This window comes from Buceros rhinoceros, unplaced genomic scaffold (assembly GCF_000710305.1).
Source record: "Buceros rhinoceros silvestris isolate BGI_N320 unplaced genomic scaffold, ASM71030v1 scaffold25430, whole genome shotgun sequence".
NCBI lineage: Eukaryota > Metazoa > Chordata > Aves > Bucerotiformes > Bucerotidae > Buceros > Buceros rhinoceros.
In genome coordinates, this window is record NW_010391846.1 from 1,328 (window position 1) to 13,464 (window position 12,137).

At 37.7% G+C, this 12,137-nt stretch overlaps 1 protein-coding gene across 1 annotated transcript in view; it reads right to left on the reverse strand.

Annotated features, from left to right (window-relative positions):
- Positions 1–241: 241 nt before the first annotated feature.
- LOC104499672 (wolframin-like) overlaps positions 242–12,137 on the reverse strand; it is a gene marked incomplete at both ends in the record, with an annotated part of 24,584 nt that continues 12,688 nt past the window's right edge. The window contains 4 exons of the mRNA XM_010143214.1: positions 242–322; positions 985–1,155; positions 1,982–2,126; positions 6,056–6,138. Of these exons, the coding sequence (XP_010141516.1) occupies positions 242–322; positions 985–1,155; positions 1,982–2,126; positions 6,056–6,138 (480 nt within the window). The remainder of the gene's footprint in view (positions 323–984; positions 1,156–1,981; positions 2,127–6,055; positions 6,139–12,137) is intronic.

Below are 12,137 nucleotides of genomic sequence, written 5' to 3' on the forward strand. Positions count from 1 at the left end.
TATTAATTACAAGGGAATGGCAAACAGAAGCAAGGCAGATAGCACGAGGGATCTATCTGTCTGCATTAAACGATTGCATAAATCAAGTTATTTACTTGCACATATAATAAATTGACACTACCAGTTTATGGCAATCCAAGCTTGCTATACGTTCTCTTCTTTGGCTGCACAAAATGGCTTAGCAGAACAAAATGGAAACCAAAACCATGAGCAAAGATTAAAAGCAGTAGCATGTACTCACATTCACTGCTCACTAATCGCTCCAGCATTCTTCTCTGCTTCTGCACCGACTTTGGGACTGGGCCAGGTTGCTTCTCACCATCTGGTTCAAAAACAGAAAGTTTATGGAAAGTCAAAGCAGTCAATTAAAGTGATCAAACAATAACTGGAAGGTAGTTCAAGCTGCAGTATGTGGAGAATGGTACTTCCTCAAAGATAGGAAACTCATTCATAAAATGAGGTAAGAAGTAGCTATATAGCTTTCTATATTCCTACTACCGTATTAAAAAAGGGACCACCATTGACATAGTAAACACATACTCCTGTAATGGCAGAGTGAGCCAGCTGTCTTGAAGACCGGGTTTGTAAATTGAAATACCTAGTAAGATATCATTAGTATGACTGTTAAGGAAAAAAATAAAAATAAAGAAAAAAAAAGATAAGACACAGAAAAGCCACAGAAGATTTATCTTCTAAGGACATCAAGTGTCAAATGAAGATAGTTTTAATATTTGGTCTCTTGAACCTTTGCTTAACTGAATCACAGCCTACAGTAAGAGTTAGCAGGCCTTTATAGACTAACTACTGGTCCAGAGAACACAGGTATTAAGAGTTAGAGTTGTTAACACTGTACTTTTTCCTGAGCAGATCATGCATTTACTGTTATCTCATGGCTGATTGTTTATAAAGCCCTTGAGGTTTCTAGCTATATTCTGCTTTTAAGTTTGTATTTTATCAATACCATAAATCAGTTCACAAACGAACCTTCATTGTCAACTTGTCCAACGTTTTCCAGTAGTTCAGATACTGCTAATTGCTTCTTCTTTTTTGGGTTTAATTTCCAATACATGACTAAGGCAGCTTTCCTCACAGCTCTCTCCAAGTCAGTCTCAGAAGATAACTTTTTTACTTCTTGCTCATTCTCAGAAGTAATGCCTTTAAGAAAAATACAGTAAATACTATTACCCACACCCATGCAGAAATGACAGATTTGCCCACCGTTTATTCTCAGCTTAGCCTGAAACTTCAAGTTTAATTTGTATCTTGACTACTTTAAGTAAATTACTCAAATGCCCTTCTGTGCCCATTCCTACCAAAATTTAATCCCATTGCTTAAGCTTAAACAGTACTCCAAAGAATGTGCAATATGCATTATCTTTATGTCTTGCTTCAGTTTCTGGTACAGCAGCAGTTCAGGCAAAAGGTGGTGCAGGTATGCATGCGTGACATGTAAAAGGCTGTAAGAATTTAATGAAAGTTGTTTAATGAAAGTTGGGGTTTTTTTTTCTTTTCTTTGAGAATTCAGATAGTTGGCAGACGAGAGGAGACCTTTTCAAGCATGGGAAGTAACAGGAAGGAAGATGAGAATCAGAAAGTAGAAGACAGTGAAAAAGACCAGTTTGGAGAGAGGTTGTATAGGGGCAAAAGAATGAAATGACAGCAGATATGTAGGTGGTGTGTGGTTATATATAACCTTCATGGTCAAAGAAAAGAAGCTTCAACAAAAAGTGGGGAGGGGAAGAACAAGCATGAATTCCATGAAGGAATTCAAGCAAATAATTAATATAAATGCTTTTATGAGCAGTATCAGTAATTAATGCTTTTTTAATTACACATTTGAACTGGCTGTCAGCAGCTATTCAAATAATTTGCCATGAGCATTCCCATCATATTTTAACTCCCCTTTTCAGCGTTAAAATGAAGATAGTATTACTCCAGATAAAGTGGGAACCGCAAGTAAAAAGACTCAGAGAGCCCATACCTCTTCTGTCTGCCAGGCACCTACGCAATAGTTTGACAGCCTCTCTTCGACCTTGCTTAGCAGCAAGGATCAACCAGTCAACTGCACTACAATTGTTAAGTTCTTCATCCTCCTCTTCGGCTAATCTTAAGAAATGTTTCCCCACCTAGAATAAGTAGGGAACAGAATTCCTTCGATTACTGAAATATATTTTAAACTTTCTCTCTCTGCCTCCTTCCCCCACCCACTGGAACTCAGCTAAAATAAATGTTCTCTGAACAAAAGGTCAAAACATTTGCTCCTAGCACTAAAGAACACAGCTGTAAGCTGATCTTCTGCAGGAAAGGTCTGTTTCTAGAACTAGAAGCAAACAAGAATTGCAAGACATTTTGCCAGGTCAATGAATTAGTTGTCACTGGTCTTTGGGCCCCTAGCAGGATAAGGTAAAGTTTCTGGTGTTTTAAATTTTCTTGAATTCTAAACCTTGTATTGAATACTTTTCCTATAACAATGGTCAGACAACACTGCTAGCCTCATTTTAGAAACACAAAAATTAAGCGTAATAACCTGTTGGCAGTGACATTCAGAAATTTAGATTACAAAGGGCCTTGACATGGAAAAAGGCTTCAGGAGTAAAATCCCTGACTCATTCATAGCAGTTTAGCCACTGAAGGACAAAGCAAACTTAGAATACAGCTCCATAAGTCCACAGTATTATCTGCTGAAAAAAACCTTTTGGCAGTTTCTCCAAAACTTTGCCTTTGGTATTACTACTAAATGTGACTAAACACCTTTGAAAGACTAATAATTCACATTATTCCATGGAAATCAGACACACTGATACAATCAGAGACCTTTTACTTCCAGTAAAGGTTAGGTCTCCAGCCTTTGAATTGGCTTCATACACCTGCGTGCTCCAACAACTTCTCCACAGAGGGTTATTGGGTAGATATCATAGTGATTAAACCCATAGCACAGACAGTGAAGCTATCAAAAAACATACAGAAAAAAAAAAAAAAATTGACTAAGTAAACCAGAAGTTTTTTGATTACAAATACATGACAGCGTCCAGCAGGTAGTGCACAGACTTAGCAGCAGACTGAAAAGAGAGTATATGAGATGGAAAACATAAAAAAAAAGACAGATTTCAGCAATTGCCTGGTAATTTACCACCCAACTGTGGATGGACCTTCAGCTATTTGTTTCAGAAAGGAATTGCTTTAACAAATTACAATGTAAATAAGATCCTCTGAGAAGAACAGCTGTTTCTTGAGTGTGTTTATATTTACAGCCATTGTGATTTTGAGCAAAGCTTCAAGAGTAGTAGCACTTAATGATGCAGCTCTTAAGCTTATAAGGATCTCTTGGACATAGAAACAAGTCTTGCAACACAGATAAAATAAAATAGCAGATTTTGGAATTAGTCATACCACACAATGGTACTGCACAAGGACAACGACAGCGTAACACCTGCTTTATGATAGAAGTGGGTTTTGGCTTGCCTGTGTCTGGCATTTGTTTGTTTTGTATTTTGCTTTTTATTTGGGGAGGTGTGTGGGGAGGGTGGAGGTGGGGTGGTGTTAGTAAGGTTTGGTTGGTTTTTTTCAAGGAGTTCAGCATCAAAATTTAATCATCTACCCTCTCCAAAAAGAGCTATAGAACTCGGCTCCAAAATCTGAGCAACCAGAAAATATTTTCCCTTTATTTCGATTATAAAATGACAAGCTTCTGTGTATATTAAGTTTTGGTAGTAACACACCCACCCCGCCACCTCCCCATCCTAGTCCCAGAAGGCTTTCTACAAAATACTACTGGAAGGTCTGACAGCTTCTCTGAACAAGCTCCGAGCAGCAGCCACTTTTCACTGCCACAGAACAGCTCCTACAGAGAACCACCTGAAGATGGCTGCAAAGCTCTGGCCAGAAGCAATCAGAGGTGGAAGAACTGATGGGAGAAGACGTTAACCTCAGATTTGCCCCTGTAGCAGTCAGGGATTCTCTCTTTCCCATGAGCTAAAACTGTGAAATTACGTCATAGCTGGCAATGGCTTAACACAGATATTCATACTGTACTTCTCTAAGGGCTGCTCTGACCTGTGGGCTTTGCTATCCCAGGCAGGGATCTCAAGCAGTCCCCTTGCCCAGATCCTCCATTACAGGCAGTCAGAGAGGTGCCTTTTCTCCATCTCAGAACCCCAGCTGTGGGTGTCTCATTTACATATAATTGCTTATAGTTATTTCTCAATAAAAAAAACTACATAAAGCTACGATAACAGAGGTTGGCAGCCATTCACAGTGCATTTATTTCCATAGTCACTGCAGGGTTCTTTTTGTACAAACTCATAGTAATAACTGCAAGCCAGTGAACAGAGCGATTTCTTGTGTTTGACTTCAGTTGTTATCAGCAAACAGCACAATAGTGTCATCTCAGCCCGCTCACTTGGGCTTCTACAAAGGTATGAAGCTAAACCAGATTTTTCTAACCAATTCCAAAGAGATGCATTCAACAGCAGAAAAGATGTGCACATTTCTTTAGGGCATTAGAAACTAAAAGTTAATTCTGTCTCCACAAGTCATAAGAAATTTGACTGCATAGAAAAGAACTGACTGTATTTGGGATTCCTTCTCAGGCAGTCAATTTATCCTGAGTGCATTCTGAAGCAAAATTGTATGCTGGATCTCTTTATGACAAGAATCCTTTTGTTGTGTGGGAATAGAAATTGTATACAGTTAAAGAGCTAATGGAAACGAGTGAAGGTGGAACGAATTGAGGAGGATAAAAAAATTTATATATATACATATGCATATATCATAGGTTTAGATTACATAAGGTTATTTCTTAATCAACTGCAAGGTATATCCTTAAAGAACATTGATGGGGTTTGCTTTCTTTTGTGGGGAGGGATAGAACCAAAATGTGAATTTTACAGCAGCGATCCCCTCAAGGCTAAAGCTTCATCCTCCGCAAAGCCACCAGCTGTTTCAAAGGTGAGGAATTTGTTACTGTCTTGGGTTACAACTCCAAGGACAGCCTGCCCCTCACAAAGTTCAGATGGAGTGGGGAGCAAGCCTGGCACTGCCATATTCTGGGGTGTGGGTTTTTTTTGTTTGTTTGTTTTTTTTTTTTTTTTTTTTTTTTTTTTTTTTTCAAGAAACCTTTTTTGGGGTGTGGGTTTTTTTTTTTTTTTTTTTTTTTTTTTTTTTTTTTTTTTTTTTTTTTTTACAAGCTTGAAAAGGATTTCTTTCCTATCGCCACCTTTTATTTTTAATTGCAAAAAGAGAGGAGATCCTTGGGGAAAAAGCCCAAACCACCAATGACCATGCAGGAGATCATAACCACTCTCTTTTGTCAAAGCTGAAGCTGGAAAAGAATGCTCAAGTAAAACACTAAGTTAAACACAAATTAAAACCCTTCCAAACAATTTTAAGCTATTTACACTAGATCAATACACCAGACAATGGAAGGCAATGACCACCTGGTACAATCTTTCTAAAAATCTGCGGGACACCTGAAGTGCTAACACATACAGGGACAGACCTGCCATTATTAATCCATTTATATCTGCCATTACACAACTAAACATAGCTAATTTCAATAGGAGCTTCTTTTCTAAATCTGCTAATTCAGCTGAGAAATACTGTAAGAGAAGAACACCAACCAACCCCTGTTCCTGCTAAAGTTTCTTCCAAAGAGTTCAGCCTAAGAGTCCTGGTATCTTTGTATACACTGCAGTGCTGAACAAAGAGCATTTAACAGTCCCTACTGGCACATGTCCACAAGTAATTCTTTGCACATACTTTTTTTTAAAACAAAACAAAACAAAAGCAGTTCTGTACCTTCTCCATGACCTCAGCCTACTCTCCCCATTTTCATGGGTCTCAAAGGCTTACTCAAGAGCTGGACCTGAAGCCAGTAAAATTCCCAAGCAAGCAGCACGTTCAAGGTGGAGAAATCACCCGGCATCATCTTTCTTTGACTAGTTTAAGATCAAAACAGATACAATTCAACTGAAGAAGAGAGAATAGTTTCACAGCAGGCAGTGCTATTTTTGGAATTAACAACAAAGAAGACTGGACAAAGAGCATATAAACTTACCTCTGTTTGTGCTTTTGGTTCTCCAGCTTTGGCCCTCTCAAGCAGTTCATCAAAGAGCATTTGAGGTTCTTCCTTCATGTCTTCTATAAATTAATTTGATAAAGAAAACCGTTTAATAGCAATATTTGAAAGTAAATCATTAAAACATTGCTGTATGTAACTGAAGAATAAAGGATATCTAAAGAAATCCAACACGAGTGTTTTGCGAGAACAAAATGGAAATTAACGAAGTGGAAATTAACTCGTTACAATATTAATACTCCATCTCAGTGTTGTACTTCACCGTATTTACCATTACTTTTTATTTGGTTCCTGCCACAGGATGACACATACAGTTTACAGTTTCTTATTTACTTCCACAGAATTCATTTCTCAATAGAAGAATATTCATTCTGATAAATACGAGTACATGTTGGACAGGGAGTATGGATCAGCTTATGTACTATTAGTACTCTTACTCTTGGTAGTTCTTCAGTCTTCCAGCTGGCAGCCTCTTTATTTAGTTGTGGAGCCTTTTCAAGAGTATTGAGAAACTAACCACCCTTTAAAACATGTCCAGTATATTTGAAAGCTCAGCTCCTCAGTCACTGGAACACACAAACTAACAATTACACCTTATAAACCTCACTATTTTGCTCCACACTCGCACCTAATTTTTTCCCCCTTTCCTACCTACTGCACATATAAACTTAAAGATTTTCTTTTCTTCAAAAGCATCGTATCGGTCCACCAATCAAAGAAAAAAATGCTGAGAGCTTTACTTGACATCCAGCGTTTATAAAGAACGTTATGCTACATACTACTTGATGAATGAAGAATAAAGTTAATGGAAAAGTTGACAAAGGCCATAACTACTGCTACTTATGAGACGACTTCTCAAAATAGTTTGGAAGAATTTAAAAGAGAAAAATCAATACAACTTGTATGCTTTAAGTTGGGTTAATGTAAGAAAGGACAACAGACCATTGGTTCAGAACGACAGCTGTACCAGCCAGCCTAAGATTGTAATTAGAAAGGAAGATCCTAACTCCACAGTAAGCACCAAAGCTTGACCCCAACATACCACATTACCCTGCAAGGTCACCCAGTAGAAGCGATGCTTGGTATCTACATAATGAGGGCACAGACAGCACCAGGAAGTGTGGCCAGACAGCAAAGTTTCCAAATGTAGGAAACCAATTGTGAGGAGCCTTCTTGGTATCCCCTCAAAGTCAACAGGTTTCTGTCCCTACCTTACTTGGACAGCAGTAATGCGAAAGGCTGGTAAGCTGCCCCGCTTGGTGCCTTTCAGTATCGGCTCTTTTTCAAAAAGTGGAAGGAAGGAAGAAACAAACCCCATTCCAAATAACCTCCCAAAGAACAGGGCTACTTACATGCTTTAACATCTTGTGCCGCAACTAATTCCAAAGATGAACAGGCTACAAGCCAACACTTTCATTAAAAGGGATGTACTTTAAGAGCAAACCGTGAAGTAAGTTTTGTCCTTCACCATGCCACAGTTTTGTCTGTGAAGGTCCACTTGGAAAAATACTAATGCCAGATTATAATGTCTGGCTAAATAAGGCACTAAATGAAAATTATTTTTCATTATGTAATTGGTCTTCTCAGAAAGCTGTAAAAATATTATTGTAAAATAGGCAAACAACATCCCAGCAAAATTAACCACTTAATCTCCTTGTTCTGATATAAAACCAACAGGATGGAACTCTAAACAAGTGAGAAGCTGTTTTCCAGATGGCACCATCCACACCAACAGACATCACTCAGGGGTGTTCTGCTTACAATAAACAAGAAGTTACAGGAAAGAGAATACCGGATGAATATTCTGTTTCTTTCAAACATCTACAACACCCAAATGAAAAAAGTTGGGCAACACAGCACTTCTCTGTTTCCTCCTGTGCTTTCACATTCATTAACTTACTTTGTATCAGACTTCCTGCAATAACAATCTTGGCTAGGTTTTTTTTTTTTTTTTCCACTGTTCATGGTTCTCTACATGCTTAGAAGAGACCACAACAAATATTTCAGTGATACTCTGGATAAATTAATATAGGAGGCACCATTCAGAAGTCAGTGTTTAATAATTAAGAGGAATTTACATGCACACACAAAAAAGCAAGCTATAGAAAACAGTTTGCTAAACTGATACAAGCCCTAATAAGAAGAGTGGTTCTCTGGTAGCTTATAGAGGCAAAGCTGCTTCCTTTCTCTCCTCCAGAGTATGGCATGTCTCTCACCCCTTCCATCTCCTGCTCAGATGAACATCTGTTAGATAAAACTTATTACAACAGAAAGTTTGTAAAGCATTCTCATTGTGCTTCTTCAAGACCAAGATATAGTTATTTCACTGTAACCACATTGCACATTAACATGTAAACAACGTTATTTGGGAAGATGGTAAAAACCAGAAAAATTACAAATGTGCAGCCTTATGGTCCAACTACCATTTTCATTAAGAAAAGAACATGCTGGTATTGCAGGGCAAACTGGTTGAAATGTTTGTTCTAACAGAGCTGACTGCCAGGGGAAAGAAATGTTCTCTGCTGTTATTTTCAACCCACTGCCCAATCCCTCTTGCCCAGTTATCACTCCTATGTACTCTGACATGTGACCTGTAAGTATAAATAAAAGATAGTTAATTAAAATAACGTCTGTGGGTTGTTTCTGTAGCTGTAGAGCAAGGATGGAAGAGCAGGCTGTGGAATGTTTTGGAGATCAAATTTAGAACAACTTTAGTATCATAGTATTCCTATAACTAGCAATATTTTTTCTTTGCTTAAAGAATAAGCAAGAGCGCAAGTAAAAAGATAAAGCATGAAAAACTCAAATTTTGTGGCTCCTATATCAATTCACTTTCTCTTAAAATATTTAGGTCAGTCTCTGAAGGTAAGAGGTTCAAAACACAGTCAAAGTTTGCTTTATAACAAGAATGGACAACATATGTTTTCTTTCAATTCAGCTCAACACTAGAATAAATATTACATAAGAGTAAATGCACCCACCATTAAAAAAGAAACATAAAAAGTGGTGATCTGTAACTTATCACCCTTGTTCTTAAGTGTGTTTTTAGTCAGAAAATGTCTTGCTGTGTATTCCTCCCACATAAGAGTACTGCAGTGGAAGTGCTGTCATCAGAAGCTTTTATTTTCCAGTTTTTCTAAAAACTCATGTCTGTTTAATGTAAAATTTTACTCTGCCTTGAATATAAAAATTTCCAGAAGAGAGGAACATTCATCTTTCAAAACCTCATGCATCTTTTATGACTATTAAAAAAGACTTCACTAGCTGTTGTGTGTCAGGTACATTTATATAAGCCTATGAAGTCTATCGGTTACTCAAGGTTCACAAGCACTGCAGTCATTCAAATGAAAGCAGGCAAGCACGCAAGTTATAGACGGCACATAACACACATATGAGAAACAGATGACATGGGACACGGAAGGGTGGTTTGTACTTCTTATTTGGCTGTAGTTTGTACCCTGCCACCAAGACCTGGGTAAACCTTAGTTCATCATCATGCTGCTCTATGGTTCAGCTCGTAATTTAAAAAACCAAGTTAATTCTGCCTTCACAGAGACAGGTCACTCAACAAGTTATTCTGTGGATATTGGAACAATGACACTATTAGAATGATAAAAAATTTTAATGTTTTATTTTTATCATTCTGTGTGATTAAGCCTTAAGCTTAAGATAACAAATGATACTGTATCCTTTAATTTACTTGGTTCCATTCAAAAATTAAAGAAAGTGGGAAACAAAAAAAGATTCGTGGTCTCTATTTCTGAATCTCTGTGTTTATATCCTCATACTACAGAAAGCATTTAAATCTTTGAAGGGCTACAGAATATCCACTCTTGAAATCCAGGCTTTTCATTTAAGAGGTTAAAGCTATCACTTAAAACCTACTTTATTAAAGCACTTGTTAAATAAGGCTAAATACAACGAAACTGATAACATCTTGATGCACTTCACAGTCGCATACAGCATTTACAAGAGTAAGATAAAGCTGTGCATTTTAGCTCATAAACTTCAAAGATGCCCTCAAAACACCACTAGAGTAATTTGTTTACTAGTAAAAAGTATGTTTTACAAGTCCAGAAGAACACTCAGGAGACACAAGCCTAAACACAGCTGTTCATATAGGCAGGCTGTAGACAGGCTGATGAAAACTAAACACTACTATTTACTTTCTGAAACTTTACAGATTACTTTGCATATTGACTATATAAATTAAGATTCTAATTTTGACTTCAACTTTGCTGCTATAGGCTCAAGTGGAAATTTAGCATTCGTGTCAGGACAGGCAGGCATTTTTACCACTTCCATTAGGTTTTGACCAGAAATAGGAAATGTTACAAAAGGAAACATGTCAGTTCTTAAAAGAATACTATGCAGTGCTACGTTATGATGCAATTATTGTCCCTTACCTCTGAAATTTAGCAGTTAAATTGACAAAAGGTAGTTAATCTATCGTACGGTTTGGTCTAAGTGGGATTGCAAGGTGTCAGTGCTTAACATTTGAGTCACAAAAGGAAGATGCCATCATTGATTAATTAACAAGTGTAAGCCTCATCTTCAGACTACAGCAAGGATTAAGAACCAACAAACTCTTCAACATTCATACAAGGTTCTGAAGAACGGATTTACACAATCTAGGTAAGAAATTGATTAAATGCAAAAGATTTTGTAGACAACCTGCGCCTGTCCCAGTTGTCATAAAATTTCCTTCCCATATTCTAGCACACACCAATGATGGTTGCAATAGACTCCCCATCTTTCTAATATCCTTCCCATCTAAAACTGGAACACATCCCGTGTGCATCATTGTAGTTAGGTTGACTTGTTGCAAAGTGTCTGGTGACATACTTAGCAAATGTTTTGCACACACTTTAGGCATTGTTTGGAAAAAAAGATATTAAAATACACAGTGTGACTTCCATTCATTAATTCTATTTTAAGGGAAATGAATAATACTCCTTACACATAAAGAAAGATTTTTAGTTCTATGTATACACACAGAGAGCGGGTCATGCACACCCACCCACCATATAAAACGACCTCAATGTTTTAAGTGCTCTTCTAACTGCTAGGAATCATTGCCGGCCTTTAAAAAAAATCCATTAAAGTTAGTTCATGCAGAAAGAGTCAATAGAGTAAATACTGAAAAAAAGTTTGATGATTCACTTTCCTACCAACACAAACACATTAAAGCTCTCAGCAGAGTGGATTTACCCAGAAAGAGGAAGCTTTAGCACCTCGCCTGCTATTTTATCAACCCCTGGCCAGATGCACACAGCTCCTTCTCCTTAGGTCACCCCTACAACACCTGAACTCCCCAGATAAAACAAGAAGAGAAAGACCATGAACAGGGAATACCAAAACAAAAAATTTGTATTTTAAAGGATCACAATCTCTCATGCTTTTTGAGATTAAGATCTTATTTGTTCACGCAGTTATTGGGGGCCAGCCACAAGATTTTTTTTTTTTTTTTACAACACACAAACACAAAGCACTTCCAAGTGCTTTGAACAGTGGAAAGCTAATGAGAACAGGATAAAAAGAAAGCTAAAAGCAGCTTCTCAGACAGGAAACAATACTGAAGACAAAGTATTCATTTGAAATACGTAGGTTTAAAAGAAATTACTGGTTTTACAAGTGAATACTAAAGCTGCATAGAAACTGCTAAACAAAATATTAACGCATTAAGCAACACCCACACTAAATGTACAAAGGAAACCTGTATGGTATATGCACTTTATATGATCATGCCTACAAGCACTCATTTGGGATTAGAAAAGAAAGTGACAGAGATGTGCTGGAGGAGGAGGAAACAACCCATATGTTGGGGACAATAAAGGATCTGAGACGACAAGGTATGAAACAAGACGGGTGTCCTGGTTTGAGCTAAAACTTCCTTGTTTTGGGAAATGGACAAATAGAATTATTCCACGCAGCACAATAATTCCGCATTCAATTGGTTAAGAGAGTCAGGTGAATGTAACGCTACGTCGGGAGCCTTTGAAAGCAGCAGCTTGGGGGCGGGTCGCTCTCTTGGGCTTCCGGACAGCTGCACAGAGGTGGC